Source organism: Crocodylus siamensis, chromosome 1, assembly GCF_052110815.1.
Source record: "Crocodylus siamensis isolate JL-2025a chromosome 1, ASM5211081v1, whole genome shotgun sequence".
NCBI lineage: Eukaryota > Metazoa > Chordata > Crocodylia > Crocodylidae > Crocodylus > Crocodylus siamensis.
The window spans coordinates 175,565,722-175,582,619 of record NC_143395.1 but is presented as its reverse complement, the minus strand read 5'-3'; the positions used below and the strand labels follow the sequence as shown (position 1 = coordinate 175,582,619).

The window sequence follows — 16,898 nt, the reverse complement described above, 5'->3', positions numbered from 1 at the left end:
GAGAGGTAGAGAGAAGGAGTGAGAAAATCAAGGAGAAAGCAAGAAAAGTAGTTGTAGCATGAGTCTATGAGAAAAGCCAAGAGAGAGGACTTTATAGATGAATAGTGACTGAAAAGAGGCTTGGGACTGTAAATAAAGTCTTTCTTTTGATTGATTCCTACTGTATTAGAGATGCAGTAGCGTAACTAGGGGTGGACAAATGGGGTACCAGCCCCAGGTGCTGACTGAGAGGGAGCACAAGATTGGCAGTGGACACCACTGCTAGTTCAGCTACTGCCACTGCCACTGCTCTGGGTTCTGAATTTGCCTGTTATGCCTTGGACAGGACATTGTATTGCATCCTGATTATTTGACTTCATTATCAGTTTCTCCTCCTGATGGAAACAATGCATAAGGTTATGAATGCTGGGTTCTAAAATGGAAACAATACTATACACATTGTAATGGGAGACCCCTAGCCCTAATACTGAGAGCGGAAAAGTAAGAAGTAGAGGGAGCTGTGCATTTAAGGCCGATGGCTGAGATTGGAAGCACTGCTCCTACTGGACTGTATAACCCAAGTAGCAGGATGTGCTTAGCAGAAAGTCCTGGTAGTGGATGGGAGAGGAGTTCTAGTGGTGTGTGAAATGGGCTGTATTCAATTCAGATTCAGCCCAAATCAGGGACAGTGATTCAATTTGTTGATTCAGATCACTGTCCCCAATTCGATTTGGCCAAATCTGAAGATTCGATGCTGATTCAGAGAATCAGCAATTCAGCCATAGATGCAGCTTTAAATGTTTTTTCTACATGCCTCGAGGTACCACACATGGCTTGTGAATGCTGAGGTGCTTGGACAGATGAAGCATCCCAAAGAAGCATGAGGGGCACATGCTCAGTGGCAAACCCAGAAGTGGACTGGAACTACTTCTGATCCACTTCTGGGTCCACCAGGGAGTGAGCTGAGGGCCCCCCTGCACCTCCCTGGCTCAGCATTCAGCCAGAGGGGGACCCCAGGTGCCCCCCCCCAGACTCAGGTGACATCAGTCACTAGCCGGGGTGGCATGGGGGGCCCCCTGTGCGCTCTCTGGTGGACCTGGAAGTGCTTCTGGCTCACTTCTGAGTCTGCTGCCGAGTGCACTGGGGAGCCCCCTGCACTCCTGTGGGATGCTCCATACACCCCACCATTGCAGCATTTATGAGTCGCCTGGTACCTTGAGGTATATAGAAAAAACATTTAAAGCTGTGTCTATGTCTGAATCACTGAATGTTTCTGAATCTCTCCAAATTGATTCAAAGGATTCCAAGTTGATTTGGAGAAATTATAGGGTCTCCTGATTCAATTCAGATTTGGAGATTTGGCCACCGAATTGGGGCAAATCTTCACCAAATTGAATCAAGGACCAAAGCTTCACACAGCCCTAAGAAGCTCCTATCAGGTGTAGCTGGTAAAGCTGGATCCCAGAACCTTAACTGAGAAGCTCAGCTGTGTTTAGGAAGGCCTGGTGAGAGGCTGGAGTGGGAAGTGAAATTTGATGGATTGTGATTTGACTGAGAGGCATGGGGTAGCTGTGAGGGGAGAGGGGAGGCTGTACTACTCTAAAGGAGTGCCACATTCAACTACTGGGAGCTGACGAGTTGCTTAGAACTGATCTGGGATTGGATGGACTACTTTGGGCTGGATTCACTGGGTGACCTGATTTGGGGTGCTAAGGCTTGGAGACTGATTTGGTAGAAGGTGTGGGAGTCCAAGATGAGACAGCTATAAGGGCCTGGAAAGGGAGCACTTTGAGGCAGGCAGGAAGAGGCAAATGAAGTTATTTCCCTCTGACCAGGCTGAGGATCTACACTGAAAATAGCAACATCAAAGGTGTGGCAAGTCAGTGGACTAGGCATCTGGGTGGTCAGTTGGGCAGATAGATGGGAACTAACCTCTAGGGCTAGGGACAAACATTAAAAAGGCCTGATCATGAATTGATTCAATCTTTGCAGGTTAGTCTAACCTTGCTAGGCTGACCCAGTTTGTAACCAGGCAGACATTCTCTCTGCACTAAGGAAATTCAGGCATATGTCTGCAGTGGCTCAGGATAGAAGCTGGGGTGGAGGGGTGGGGGGGGTGCTAAAGCAGCCATTCCTTCCTTTGCATAGTGATGAGCTGAGGGATGGGGGGGAGGGACAGGGTGTGGCCAGATCCCGGCAGGATGTTCTGATTAGGGAGGTCTGCCTGCACCATCCCAGGCTTTTCCCTGCTTGCTGCTCAAGGGGCAGGAGTGTTCATAGAATCATAGAATTAGGGTTGGAAGGGATCTTGTAGATCTTCAAGTCCGACCCCCTGCCTGGACAGGAGAAAAACTGGGCTCAAATGACTCCAGCCAGGTAGGCTTCAAGCCTCTTCTTAAAGACCCCCAGCGTAGAAGCCAGCACCACTTTCCTTGGAAGTGGGTTCCAGATCCTAGCCACCCTGACTGTACAGTAGTTCTTACAGATGTTTAACCTAAACCTACTCTCCAACAACTTGTGGCCGTTATTCCTTGTTATGCCAGGAGGCACTAGGGGAAACAAAGTCTCTCCCAAACCCTTCTGGTCCCCCCTAGTGAGGTTATAGATGGTCACCAGGTCCCCCCTCAGCCATCTCTTGTGAAGGCTGAACAGGTTCAGGTCCCGCAGTCTCTCATTGTAGGGTCTGCCCTGTTGTCCCCGGATCATGCGAGCGGCCCTCCTCTGGACCCTCTCAATGTTGTCCACATCCTTCCTGAAATGGGGTGCACAGAACTGGATACAGTACTCCAGCTGTGGCCTGACCAGTGTCATGTAGATGTGGAGGATCACCTCCTTGGCCCTGTTTGAGATGCACCTGTGGATGCGTGACAAGGTCCGGTTAGCCCTGCCAACCATGACCTCGCATTGTTGGCCCATGTTTATCTTGGAGTCAATAATGACTCCAAGATCCCTTTCTGCCTCCGTGCTCTCAAGAAGGGAGTTTCCCATCTTATAAGTGTGCTGCTGGTTCCTACTGCCCAAGTGCAGCACCCTGCACTTGTCAGTATTGAAACACATCCTGTTTTGGCTAGCCCAGCCCTGTAACCTATCCAGGTCTTGCTGCAGTCTTTCCCTCCCTACTAGCGTGCTCACCTCACCCCAAATCTTGGTATCATCAGCAAATTTAAATAGGTTGCTTTTCACCCCGTTGTCCAAATCGCTGATAAAGAAATTGAACAGTGCGGGCCCAAGGACCAAGCCCTGGGGGACTCCATTGCCCACTTCCCCCCCCAGGTCGAATATGACCCATCCACCACCACCCTCTGAGTATGACCCTTCTGCCAATCTGCAATCCATCTGACTGTGTAGGCATCAGTGCCACAGTCGCCTAGTTTTTTAACGAGGATGGGGTGCGAAGCAGTGTGAAAGGCCTTGCTGAAGTCCAGAACCCCATCTTCTTGCTAGCACACTGAGGCAAGTGGGGAGGGTGCAGTGCATACATCTGTTGATGATATGGAGCTTTTCAATCTCCCTCCCCACTTCTTTATACTGTCTGCAGCAAACTGACAGGCAAGCAAGCCAGCAGGGGGCTGATAACAGTGTTCATCACTCAATCAGCAAAACAATAGCCTCTCTTCATTACTTCAAACTCTTCTTGAACAGCTTACCAACTTGTTGATTAGCTCCAAATAGCTCTGAGCAGTCACTGTTCTGTCTTCCTGTCCCAGTGAAACTGGAGACACACACAAGCTTGCATTAGCTAGCATACCACATGCCTGGGGTCCGTGGGGCTGGGGTCTCTGCTGTGGGGGTTGGGAGGAAGGATTTCCTTCTTGAACAGCAGGGAGGGGCTAGGGCAGGGAGAAGCCAGGCAGATCCTGTTATGCCTGCAAGTCTCTGCCACAGCTCCAGCCAGGGAGCAGAGGGGAGGGGCCAGTCCTGCTGTGGAGCAGAGAGCCCTGCTCAGCCCAGAGAGCATGCCAGGATGCTGGGGGTATCTGGCTTATTTTAAACCAGTAAGGGGTCTGGGATAGACATTGCATAAACTGGTTGGAGCCAAATCAGTTAAGTCTGATACTACATTCAACCAGGTTTATTGCAAATCAATTTCATCCATTTTCACACTGTTTTATGTGCACTGAACATCTGTTCTGTTACAGGTTTAAACCAGTCTCTCATCACTTAAACTGGTTTATGCGTAATGTCTGTCCCTAGCCTAGGGGGCAGCTGGTAGCTCTAATATTTTGAGGGTCTGTCACATAAATAGATACCTCGGGACTAATTTCTAGAAGAAAATATCCTGTGCATTTCTATGAAAATGAAGTGTGTTTTAGATGCAACTACCCATTTAAAACATTACATAATACAGAGACAAGGCATATGCTACTTTGGTCTTTATTTAAAAAAGATAAAACTTAACATTAAAATCAGATAAGAGAGTTAAATGCCAAAAAATTACACCAACCCATTAAGAAAAATAATCTTATTTAGGCTTATGTTCTTCTTACAAACAAAATTTGTAATTATTTTACAAACACAGTAGTACTAAATGTGTGGAAGTCCCTTAAGCATAGTAAGTGCTTATTGCAAACCCAGTTTTACTTCATGCAAAGATACTATGAAAATAGTTTGATATTTACCTTCTGAATAAGAAGAGAACCTGCCACAAAAAAACTAAGATTCACTAAGAAAAGTATTCTGCTTTGAGTAGGCAGGAACTTACACAAAAAAAATCATTATCCTCATTTTACCAATAAGTTTTGAGAGACTCCCAGGACTGAAGAGTCTTGTCTGTGACTGGGACAGAGCTGGAAACAGTAACTAACTCATAAAATCCATATAACCACAAGACCATCCTTCCTCTTTAGGGCATATTTTTTATTAAATCAAAACACACATCTGCCAGAACTTGATTTTTGTACTTACAGATACTATTTCTTAAAGCCTTCCTAAATATTTATAGAAAAAGTGAACTCTGATTTCATTTTTTTATTTGGTTGTATAATCAGGATAAATGCTGCCAAAATAATTTTCTCAAAGCAGATTGATGAATTTACTGCAGCCTTATTTGATACAGCTCACCAAAAAACTATAGTAGATTATTAGATAGCTGGTTTTCTATCACTGTACTTTAATTTTGACTCACCTGGCGATCATAGTTGATTTGAGCTTCTTGCTCGATATCTGAGTCAAGCTCTGGCACATCAGACAAATCAGAATCTGATTCTTCACTATGCGAATCGATATTGCCCTCTGAGTTTAAAAAAAATCACATACACTGTAGCAGTTACCACCTCTCAGAAAATATATGATGTTTTCATAAAGCTTATAGATTAAGGGCAATGAATGCAAAGACTTCAGAAGCTTTTAAGTGTTTGCAAAAATTATTTTGACTAGGTAAATATTCTGGTTATATAAAGAAAGAAAGGCATTAATTCATTTTTTTCAATATGCAGGTCAGTGCTGCAAAAATCCTGAATAATTATTGATATAATTCACTGCATTGGAATCACACCATATCTGTATATAACTGTGATTGTGGAAATGCACTAAAATTACATGGGGTTCTTTAAACTCTGTGGGCAGCATGATCTCCCCCTTTGTTTGAACCATTTATTATATCAAATATTTATAATTAATTTCTGCAGTCTATGAGATACTTTTGCTGCACGGGAATTCAACTTTCAGTAGCAGGATTTACCATAATGTACTTTTCATGTTTCTACTGAATATTGCAGGTGCAATGAACATGACAGGTACATTTTTCAACTGTAATCATCTAAACCACACAAACCTCATGTGGGGACATGTGCCTATATTCGCACTTCAGGATACACAAACAGGTATATGCTCTTTTCATGCACTATTAGGATTTGGTCATGCAATTTAGAAATCTAGTTAGAAAATTGACATTGATCTAGTGAAACTTTGTTTTTAAGGTTTAATGTGCCTCAAAAAACTTCCCCAAAACAAACAAACAAACAAACAAAAAATATTGATCTCTTCCTTGGCCTATAATCTGCATCCTGCATCAGTGGACCTAGCTTGGGATAAAAGCATAAAAAAGCATAGAAGCATTAAAAAAAAACAAGGAAGGGATCTCATGTAGCTATCTAGCCCAATCCTTTAGCTCAAAGCAAAATCACCGCTGTTGAAATCATGCCAGACAGCCATTTGTCTAACCTGAATTTAAAAACTTTCAATGAGGGAGAATCCACAACTTCTCTTGGTATGACAGGATCTAATTCACAATTCACACAATTGCACTTCCTGCCATGCTACATGCGATGGGGCTCCCAGCCTCAGGGGAGATCCTGCTACACATGCAACAGCAACTAAAAAAAAAAAAAGCTTCATAGCAGCCAGTTATAAAGTTAGTACACATATTCAAGGTCTAACTTGATAGCTGGTTTGAATGTTTATCATGTGTAGCTGATCTCCACGTAATTGTGCATTTAACCAGTTAATTGCATAACAGCTGTAATGTTCAAAGGGGGCCTAACTTACATTTCCCATGTTGCAATTCAAGTTCATTATTTCCTGTCCTGCCCCTGTGGATACACGTAGTAGCTGATCATCAGCCAATGATAACAATCCAGACTATTATTTTTATTGGTGTAAAGGTGAAACAAAAAGACCCTGAACATGCTGGATGCTTTCCAGGCATTAATAACAAAAAACAACATCTTCCCCTTCCATTCTTCAGTGTTGCATCCTTCTCTCATTTTTCTGAACAAAAATAACTAAAGAAATACATCTCAACAAACATTTAGAAAGTAGTACTTTTACCTTGGGATGCAGTTTCAAGGATTCCATTTGTTACACCTTCTGGAATAAATCTCCATTGAAAAACAGAGTGATCAGCACCTCCCGTACTTAACACCCACTGAAAATCATGTGACCACCGGACATTAGTTACGTGGGCTGAGTGGCCAATATATTTTCTGAATTTAGCTCCTGAAACACAAAAATTAAATTATTAATGTGTGACAATCAACAGGTCACTTCATGAACAACACACACAAACAGGGATAGCTCATATTCATTATACTTTTTTTTTTAATGGGAACATACATAAAAATCTTCCAGGTGTCTTGTATACTCTAGTATACTGATCCTTATTCCAAAATGTACAAACACTTCATGTTGAGCTTCTACCATCCTAACTGCTTGATTGTATGGCTAAAAGATCAGCACAGTAGCAGAGCAGCAGCATGGTATAGTAAAAAAAAACAAACCACAACAAAAAATACCACATTCAGGAAGACCACCTAATCCCAACTTTCACTCTCCTACAGATAGTTTTATTGCCCTCATTTAGTTTTTTGAAGTCGGGACAGTTTGTTAGTTAAATTCAGCCTAATCTTAACCCCTTTCTAATCTAAACAAAACTTCAGCCAAAGTTTAAGAATAATGACAAGAGCCCATTACCAGAACAAAGACTATATTCTTTGTGCAATTCTGGAAGCCTGACCAGAACATGATGATCCCTGCCACAAATCTAAACGTTAATTATCTTATTATATTCAGTATTTGCCTATGCAGAGTAATCTTCTGAAGTCAGAATTTGCCAAGGGGATTCTATAAATGGTCCATTTACAAATGTCTGTTCCTTAATGATAGATGGAAGCAACAAATTGAGACTAGACACAACTACGTGCTAATTAGAATTGTTATGGCTGGTGACAATACAGCATGTGGATAATTTCTTTTCTGGAAGATCCTCTGAATCTTTGTGGAAATGCAATTCTTCCTGCTTTGGAAGCTGGGTCTCTATTGAAGCAGCCATCTCTCTGGCCAGGAATTTTGGGTGGTGGCCATCTTCATAAAAGATCCCTGAAAGCAGTAATCTGTACGCTACCATTTTCAAACAAGAGACATTGACCGAAATCTTGACTATCGAAATCAGTGGGAGTTTTGCCCTTGACTTCAACAGAGTGTCAAGTCTCCTACATGGCAGTAGACAGCATTTTCATTATTTGAAATAATTTGTCAGACTGTCACCAGGCAGAAAATCTGAGTGATGTCTTGAGGAAAAGGGCAATGTAAAGAGATAATAACCACATGGTTTTGGAAAGAGATAACCTTTTGGACCTCTTCTAAAGTTAATTTAAGCACATAAGCTAATATTTTATAAATAAATGCTTATTTACAACAGTTGTTAAGTTAGGTCAGAAGAAACAATATGTCGCAGTGCTAACAAAATCTTTCAGTATATGAAAAATCAAAAATATTTTTGCCATCTTTTACAGATCCATTACTCTTCATTGCTCTTTCACAAGGCAAAATTGCAAGCCATAATAGCCCATCACACTGTTTCATAATGAATAAGCACATTTCTAGGTGCTGAGCTTATTCTTCCGCCACACAAATATTTACCGCCTCCTAGATGGACAAGACACTAACAAATATGCGCAGAAGTTGTTTTTTCCTCACCCTGGCTGATTGTTCTCTCTTTCTCTCATTTATAAAAACTGCACCAGACACTTTAATTATGAACTTTAGTTCATAAAGCATGTCTGCATACACGATCAGTATTACCAGTAAGACATGTTTTTTGTTTTTGTGACATGATTGTTTTCCTTTATCACCACCTTCATCTTTTGCCAATATGCTTCTGAACTGAGCTTTGATAACTGACAGTATATGTCCTCAGCTCAGATCAATGATTAATTATCTAGAATTGTATGTTTGTGTTTATCACACATCCAAACTGCACCACAAACCGTGCATTTGTTTCAGCTTTTTCTCTGTGTATTTTATGACAAGAGATGAACATGAATTTCCTTCTTCCTTAAATCCTTAGATTTCCTTCCTTCTTAATTAATACTATGGTAATCCCACAGGAAAGGAGCTTTTCAGACATAGTGGGGCTCACAGAAAAGTGGTGGGACCCAATGCATGACTGGGCAGTGAATATCAAGGGCTATAGGTTGTACAGGAGGGACAGGACAGGGAGGAACGATAGGGATGTGGCGCTCTAAATCAAGGAGAAATACACATCCTCATCAAGTAGCAAAGGGTCAGAGGAGGGGCACACTGAAGTGCTCTGGGTTAGAATACAAGGCAGTCAAAGGGAAAAGGACTTAATGGTGGGGGTCTACTACAGACCACCCAACCAAGGGGAAGAGCTAGACCAGGAGTTCTTAAGTCAGCTCACAGAGGTAGTTAGGTCAAAAGATGTGGTCATCATGGGTGACCTGAACTTTCCAGACATCTGCTGGGAGGAGCAGTCAGCCAGGTCTGACTGCTCACATAGGTTCCTAGCCCAAATGCAGGACCTCCATTTAACCCAGGAGGTGCACAGCCCTATCAGGGGAGACACCCTGTTGGACCTGGTGCTGGCCACGGGTGACAACCTGGTGACAGGGCTGCAGGTGCTTGACCACCTGGGGGACAGCCATCATCACCTGCTGGAATTCACCATTCAGTGCAAGGTGGTAAAGGCCTACAGCAAGGCAACAGCCCTAGACTTCAGGAAAGTGGACTTCAATGAGCTAAGGAGAATAGTTGGGGAAGCACTGAGGTCCCGGAGGGGAGGGGAGCCAGGTGTCCAAGAAGAGTGGTTGCTCCTTAAGGACACAATCCTCCAAGCCCAAAGGGAGGTAATCCCAACACGGATCAAAGGGGGCAGAAGGGTGCAAAAGCTCCTATGGCTCAAGAAAAGCATCCAGGAGTGTCTCTTAGCTAAAAGGGAAGCGTAGACTCAGTGGAAGGGAGGGGCCATCACCAGAGAGGACTATACTGCGGTTGCTCGGGGATGCAGGGGGGCAGTCAGGAAGGCCAAGGCGGAGATGGAACTGGGACTAGTTACCCGGATCAAGGACAACAAGAAGTCCTTTTTTAAATACACAGGGGGCAAAAAGAAGGTACCAGATAACATGGGGCACCTGCAAGACACTCTAGGAAATCTGGTCGTCACACCAGACAACAAAGCTAACTTATTTAACAATTTCTTTGCCTCCATTTTTCTGAGCAGGGACCGGATCAGCCCCCCCACTGGTACCAGCTCAAGCCCCAGGGGAGGTGCACCCAGGCTAAGGGTCAGTGACGATCTAGTCAGGGAACTTCTGGAGAGACTGGACATATTTAAATCAGCTGGTCCTGATGATCTCCACCCCAGAGTGCTGAGGGAATTAGCTGAGGTCGTTGCGGGACTCCTGGCACAGCTTTACAAGCACTCGTGGTGCTCTGGTGTGGTGCCAGAGGACTGGAAGAGGGCCAACGTGGTTCCCATCCTCAAAAAAGGGAGGAAGGAGGACCCAGGAAACTATAGGTCAGTTAGTCTTACCTCGATCCTGGGTAAGCTTTTTAAGAGAATTATCCTGGCGCATGTCCACGAGGGGCTGGCAGGGGAGGTTATGCTTAGGGGCAACCAACACAGGTTCATTAGGGGCAGGTCCTGTCAGACCAACCTGATGGCCTTCTACAATCAGGTCACCAAATCCTTAGATGCAGGGGTAGCAGTGGACGCAGTCTTCCTGGACTTCCGGAAGGCTTTCGACACTGTCTCTCACCCCATTCTCATTAAGAAACTGGGGGACTGTGGTGTCGACACCCATACAGTCATTTGGGTCACTAACTGGCTGGAGGACTGCACCCCGAGGGTGGTGGTGGATGGGTCATTTTTGACCTGGAGGGATGTGGGCTGGGGGGTCCTGCAGGGCTCAGTCCTTAGGCCCACACTGTTCAATATCTTCATCAGTGACTTGGATGAGGGGGTAGAAAGCGCCCTGTTCAAATTTGCTGATGACACTAAGAAGTGGGGGGATGTGGGCACGCTAGACAGGAGGAACAGGCTGCAGTCGGACCTAGACAGGTTATGGGGGTGGGTGGATGAGAACAGGATGGGATTCAACACTGATAAGTGCAAGGTGATGCACCTGGGGAGGAAGAACCAGCACCATACCTACAGGCTGGGGAACTCCCTTCTCGTCAGTGCAGAGGTAGAAAAGGATCTTGGAGTCATCTTTGATGCCAAGACGAACATGGGCCGGCAGTGTGGGGAGGCAGACAGGAAGGCCAAAAGCACCTTATCATGCATCCACAGATGCACCTCGAGCAGGTCCAAGGAGGTGATCCTCCCCCTCTATGCAGCACTGGTTAGGCTGCAGCTGGAGTACTGCGTCCAGTTCTGGGTGCTGCACTTCAGGAGGGATGTGTCAGCATGGAAAGGGTCCAGAGGAGGGTCATGATCAGGAGTCAGCAGGGCAGGCCCTACAAGGAGAGGCTACGGGACCTGAACCTGTTCAGCCTCCACAAGAGAAGGCTGAGGGGGGACCTAGTGGCTTGTTACAAACTAGTAAGAGGGGACCAGCAGGCATTGGGGGAGTCCCTGTTCCCCCGAGCACTACCAGGAGTAACTAGAAATAACGGTCACAAGCTGGCGGAGGGTAGATTTAGGCTGGATATCAGGAGGCGCTACTTCACGGTCAGGGCAGCTAGGATCTGGTACCAGCTTCCAAACGAAGTGGTGCAGGCTCCTACCCTGGGGATCTTTAAGAGGAGGCTAGACGAACACCTTGCTGGGGTCATTTGACCCCAGTACTTTTTCCTGCCATGGCAGGGGGTCGGACTTGATGATCTCCTCAGGTCCCTTCCAACCCTACCAATTATGAAACTATAATTTCTCAGACTGAACAGTAACTACTCAAGGTAAATAAAGCTGACTTAATTTCCTGTGAGAAGCCACTATTGTGAGAAGGCCACTCTTTTTGGTAGAAATCTTTCACCCAGTTGTTGGTGCAGGTTTTAGGGCTTAGCTGAAACCTTCCCCCTGCTGTACTGCTTTTCTGGTACTGCTCCCCTCCTGGAGGTGGTGAAGCTGGGGGAGCTACACCCCTTTTTAGAGCCACTTTTCCACTCCTTTTCAATTGCTTTCCTACCCAGGGTAAGGGATGGCTAAGAAATTGGCCGAGAAAAAATTTCATTCTGCCGAAAAAGCCAAACAAACTTCCCAGGGAGACACTTAAAGAGGTGATAAAGTATGGAAGGTAGACAGTTATTTTTACCTCCTAACTTTCCTTGCCTTTCCTGAAGTGCATGTGAACAATAGCTGCTGCAAATGCCACATAAGACATGGAGATGAAGAGCTACAGTCCCTGAGACACAGCTGGGAATTCAACAGAGCCACTATTATGCTAACCTTTTAGTTGGCTGAGCCACTGGTCTCTGCAGGGCAGAGAAAACTGCAGAGAGTGGTGCAGTGTTGTGGACTCACACAAAATCACAGATAATTGGATTTTAGCTTGGACAAATGACAATCTAAGAAACTGTAGCCCTGACATGCTTTTCAGCCTTATTAAGAAGCTCTGATTGGCTGCCTTCTGTCAATTCCCCACTTCCTGAGGAAAAACTTGGGCAGCCGCAGGAGGTAGATAGGGCCTGCCCCCTCCTTCCTGTGATCCTACAACACCATGTTTGGGAAGGAGAGAATTAGCACTGCACCATCATAGGATAGGGAGGGAGATGGTGAAGATTCTGTCCAGACCTAAATCCTTAACCCCTGGGATTACCGTAAGGCAGCACTTACACAATTTGATCTCCATGACATGGGTCTTCAAGCAATAATTCCTCCAGAGGAAACCAAACTTGTGTTATTTATTAACCATTTTTAGAAGTTAGCATTACTATAGTTGTCAACAAACACCCCAGGGTGGGTGAGAGTTTAAAATGTGAAGACAATCCAAAAATATGATAGAATCTTTTAAAATAAAAGTTTGGGGTGAGCCCCATGATTTTTTGGCAGTCTGGCTTGTGATTGCAGGACCTTTTGGCAGCATTACATATCCAGGCTGCCAGCAGGCTAAAGGTTCTATTGTAACATATCTGTGGACCTCCATATGATAAAGCAGCTAGCACACATACAGGCTGGGGAGTTCCCCTCTTGAAAGCACAGAGGCAGAACGGGATCTTGGAGTCATTATTGAGTCCAAGATGAACATGGGCCGCCAATGCCAGACCGCAGCCCACAAGGCCAGCCATACCTTGTTATGCATCCAAAGATGCATCTCAAGTCGGTCCAGAGAGGTGATGCTCCCCCTTCTATGCGACTTTGCCCAGGCTGCAGTTGGAGTACTGCGTCCAGTACTGGGTGCTGCACTTCAAGAGGGATGTGGCCAGCCTGGAGGACCACCCTCTTGGTGAGAGGGCAGCAGGACAGGTCCTACGAGGAGAGACTGAGGGACCTGAACCTGTTCAGCCTCAGCAAGAGGAGGCTGAGGTGGGACCTGGTGGCTGCCTACAAATTAACTGGGGGATCAACAGCAAATAGGTAGAGCCCTTTTCTCCCCAGCACCACCTGGGGTGACGAGGAACAATGGTAATAAGCTGATGGAGAATAAGTTTAGGTTAGAGATCAGAAGGCAATTTTTTACAGTTAGGGTGGCCAAAATCTGGAACCAACTTCCCAGGGAAGTGGTCCTCGCCCCTACCTTGGGCAAATTCAAGAGGAGGTTGGATGATCACCTGTCTGAGGTCTTGTCAACCCAGCATTCATTTCTGCCTGTGGCAGGGGGTCAAGCTAGGTGATCTGTTTATGTCCCTCCTGACCCTAGCTACTATGAAACTATGAAACTATGACTGATTTATATATTTACGTAGATTCCACCTCACAAATCATATGTTTACTATTAGAAAAATGTAGGGAAGGGAAGCATTTTTCTAATGGTAAACATAGGTTACAAATGGCAAACTAAGGTAAACAGCGAGAGAAGAGCCATAATCTTTACTAAACTCACTGTGTAGCAAGGAGCTATGTACAGACATCCTGAAATCCATTCAAGTAGTTCCTGCCTGGAACTATCCAATCCTTTCTGCCATTTTAAAGCAGTAATACAACAGTTTACCTGGTTTGTCAGATTTGCTGCTATAACAAATGATGCTTTTAAAGTACCAATTTTAAAAGGGAGCAAAGGAAATGACTGGCTGTCAAGGATCAGGCTGCCCTTGGGATGGGGACACCCAGCAGCAAAGCAAGCTCCTTCAGCACCTGGGACAGGCATGGAGGGGGTTATGTGGACCACTGGAGAGCAGCAGGGGGAGAGGTGGGAAGAAGGGGGATGAGATGTGACCTGTTCCTGTCTTCTGCATTCAAGTCACAGCTGCTATTGCTGTAGCAGGGTGAGTTCCAGCTGCCACCACTGGAGAACAAACTTGACTGCTACTATGAAACTATGAAACAGCTATATTTCCAAAATATTTTTCAATTAATCCACTCCTATAAAATGATGTTTCTGATGTCACAGAAATTTAGATTCTGGACTAAAATAAAGCTAACCATATTTAAATCAGCTTTATATGTCTGATTTCAGGTACATGGATAAGACTGGATTTTACTGAATGTATTAGCCAAGCTTTCTTATGAAAACTGTAGACAATAATCTAATACAAAATTAGAAGACTTGCATTTGGAACTGTGGATGTACCTTTCATTTCTATTTAAATTTAGCACAGAACTAAATGTCAATGTAAACTCATCTAAACTAGACATTAATACTAATTTTTATTTAAAGGCATATTTCTTGACTGGCAATTGCAGAATCATAGTTCTCATCTTCATCATCCATTAATACCAATGGGTTATACACAGACACTTTTGCTCACTAGTAAAAAGATCAGGTAAACAAATTGATAAGATGTGAGGTTATATATTAAAGAAATTGTTTTACTGAATGTTGCTTACTGGACTGAATAACTGCTGTATGCAGCATTGGATTGCATGCATACAACCCTGCAGTCTGAGCTTTCAATGTGCTGAGGAAGGCACCATATTTCTGCCTGGTCTTAGGTCACATATCCACAGTGCATCTATATGCTCTGCTCAGCAACCAGGTATCATTGCAGTTACTTAGCCATTCTCCTTTCTTTATAACGAGGAAAAATAGTCCTTTCTAAATAAAAGAAGACTCTCTTTTCCTGCAACCTCAGTCTCATCTATGAATTTCTAAAAACAGCCTAAACCAAAAAGTTGTTTCCACAAAATAAGGGCAATAATGACCTGCATTCCAGAAGGAGAGAATGCAGCAACTGGTGTAGGGATATAGAAAGCAGCCATATCAGATAAGACCTGACCTGAACTTACGATCTTTTGCTTAGGATCAGATATACATTTGCTACCTTACGTTGAATATCTTATTAATCAGGGGGCCAAATTTACACCCCAGGATACTGGTGTCTTTTATCTATAAAACAGGTGCAGAATGAGCTTCTCACAAAACACCCTGTCCATCCATATAGACCTGGTGTGAGCTCTGCTACAGAAAAGAAGGTCTTTCCAGTAAACCAAATCCAAGAGGTTCAGATGAAGTAATGTTATCCCTATATTGTCTCCACTAGACCATTTTTGTCCCTTGCTCCTCATCGTTCTTCTCACACAGCCTCTCCAATACTCTTCAGTCTTAATTTCCTGTACCATACATACCAATTCACAATCTGTTCAATCCAGTTCCCCCTGCCAAGACATGATAGCTCTGGTAGACTCCAAAACACTGCTGTACCTACTCATTCTTTTAAATTCTATTGAGATGTTCGTTTTCCTTTTTACTCAGGTAGCCTACTTCCACTAACTCTGAGTTGTGCACCATAGCCTGGGCTGGGGCATATGAAGCTGAAGATTATGTGCAATTGAAAATGGAGTTATTGGTCCTAGTCATGACAAACAATAACTTTGCTTGTAAAATAAGAATTAGGAAGGGGTAATGGCCACAGGAAGGCTTGAGTGGTGTGCTATTGGTTTGCTGGAAGGGAAGAGTTAAGCTATGATTGTAAACTAAAGAGTGGCCGGGGCAAGTGATAAATACAACAGTAGATAACCCCCAGAAGCTGATTTTAACTCTTTAAAATCTCATATCTAAAGTTATTGAAAGGGAATTGATAAAAAACATTTTTTTGGACATTATCAAAATAGATACTGGCAGACGATAGTCGACATTCTCATACTCTGGTAAATGTTCTATTATTTACTATGTCCTGCATCATGTTGCATGGTTCTGATTAATATAATATTCAGTGGGCAGTTAACCTACTGTAAGTGCAATTACAACATCTGTAGTTATTTCTATTTGCTGGGGATCTCCAAGGTAAAAGAGTGATTGGACAAAGTTGTAGAACTGATGACAATGAGAGAAGGATATGGTGAAAAATGAATTATCTGGTGGCATGTTAGTGGTTGAGTTTTTGTGATATTGATTAGTGGCAAGAAATGTTATGAGTGTTATAGAAGTCTATACCTTACTCTGGACAAAATACATAGAAAAGGTATGGCTATATCACGTTGTCAGTATATCTTGGCATGCCTTCCCGCACCTCTGCTTGAAGCTGTTCCCCTTTCCAAGCACCAAACCTAGAAAATGCAGCAGTGAAACTCTTCCAGGGGCATTCCCAGTGGCTGCTCTCTGGGATTCTGAAGATCAAAATCTCAAAAGCAGTCAGAAGAAACACTTCATACATGTAAATTAATTTGACTCATTAACTAAAGTTAGTAGTTTAGTAACTGTAATCTTGTACAACTTAACAAAATAGAAATGTAATAAAAATGAAGTATTGACAGATAATACAAACTATGGTATCATTCACTGTTGTTCTAATTCCTCAGTTTTCCCTAATCATCCAGTTCTGGTAATTGGTTACCCTGGGATAATTTGCCACTATTTGCATTCCCTTGGAAATGGAGAATTAATTAGAGTTTACTATACAACACTTTTTCAAAGAAATCAAAGTATGTTTTGGAAAATAAATCAAAGTATATTTGAAAACTTGATCCTAAAGGGATTGTTAACAATTATATTGTACATCCCTATACTATGTAAATATATGCTGACTATATGCTGATATATCAACAACTAAGATTCAAGTTCTCACTTTTCCTCTCCCTCTACATAGACACCACTAGCTAAATTCGTTTTTTTTTCTCCCTTTCTTTTTAAACTCGCAATATCTAT

At 43.6% G+C, this 16,898-nt stretch overlaps 1 protein-coding gene across 1 annotated transcript in view; it reads right to left on the bottom strand.

Moving 5' to 3' along the window:
* EML6 (EMAP like 6) overlaps positions 1–16,898 on the bottom strand; it is a 324,512-nt gene that overhangs the window by 123,560 nt on the left and 184,054 nt on the right. The window contains exons 11-12 of the mRNA XM_090049525.1: positions 6,748–6,915; positions 5,105–5,211 (exon numbers count right to left, since the gene is read on the bottom strand). Of these exons, the coding sequence (XP_089905651.1) occupies positions 5,105–5,211; positions 6,748–6,915 (275 nt within the window). The remainder of the gene's footprint in view (positions 1–5,104; positions 5,212–6,747; positions 6,916–16,898) is intronic.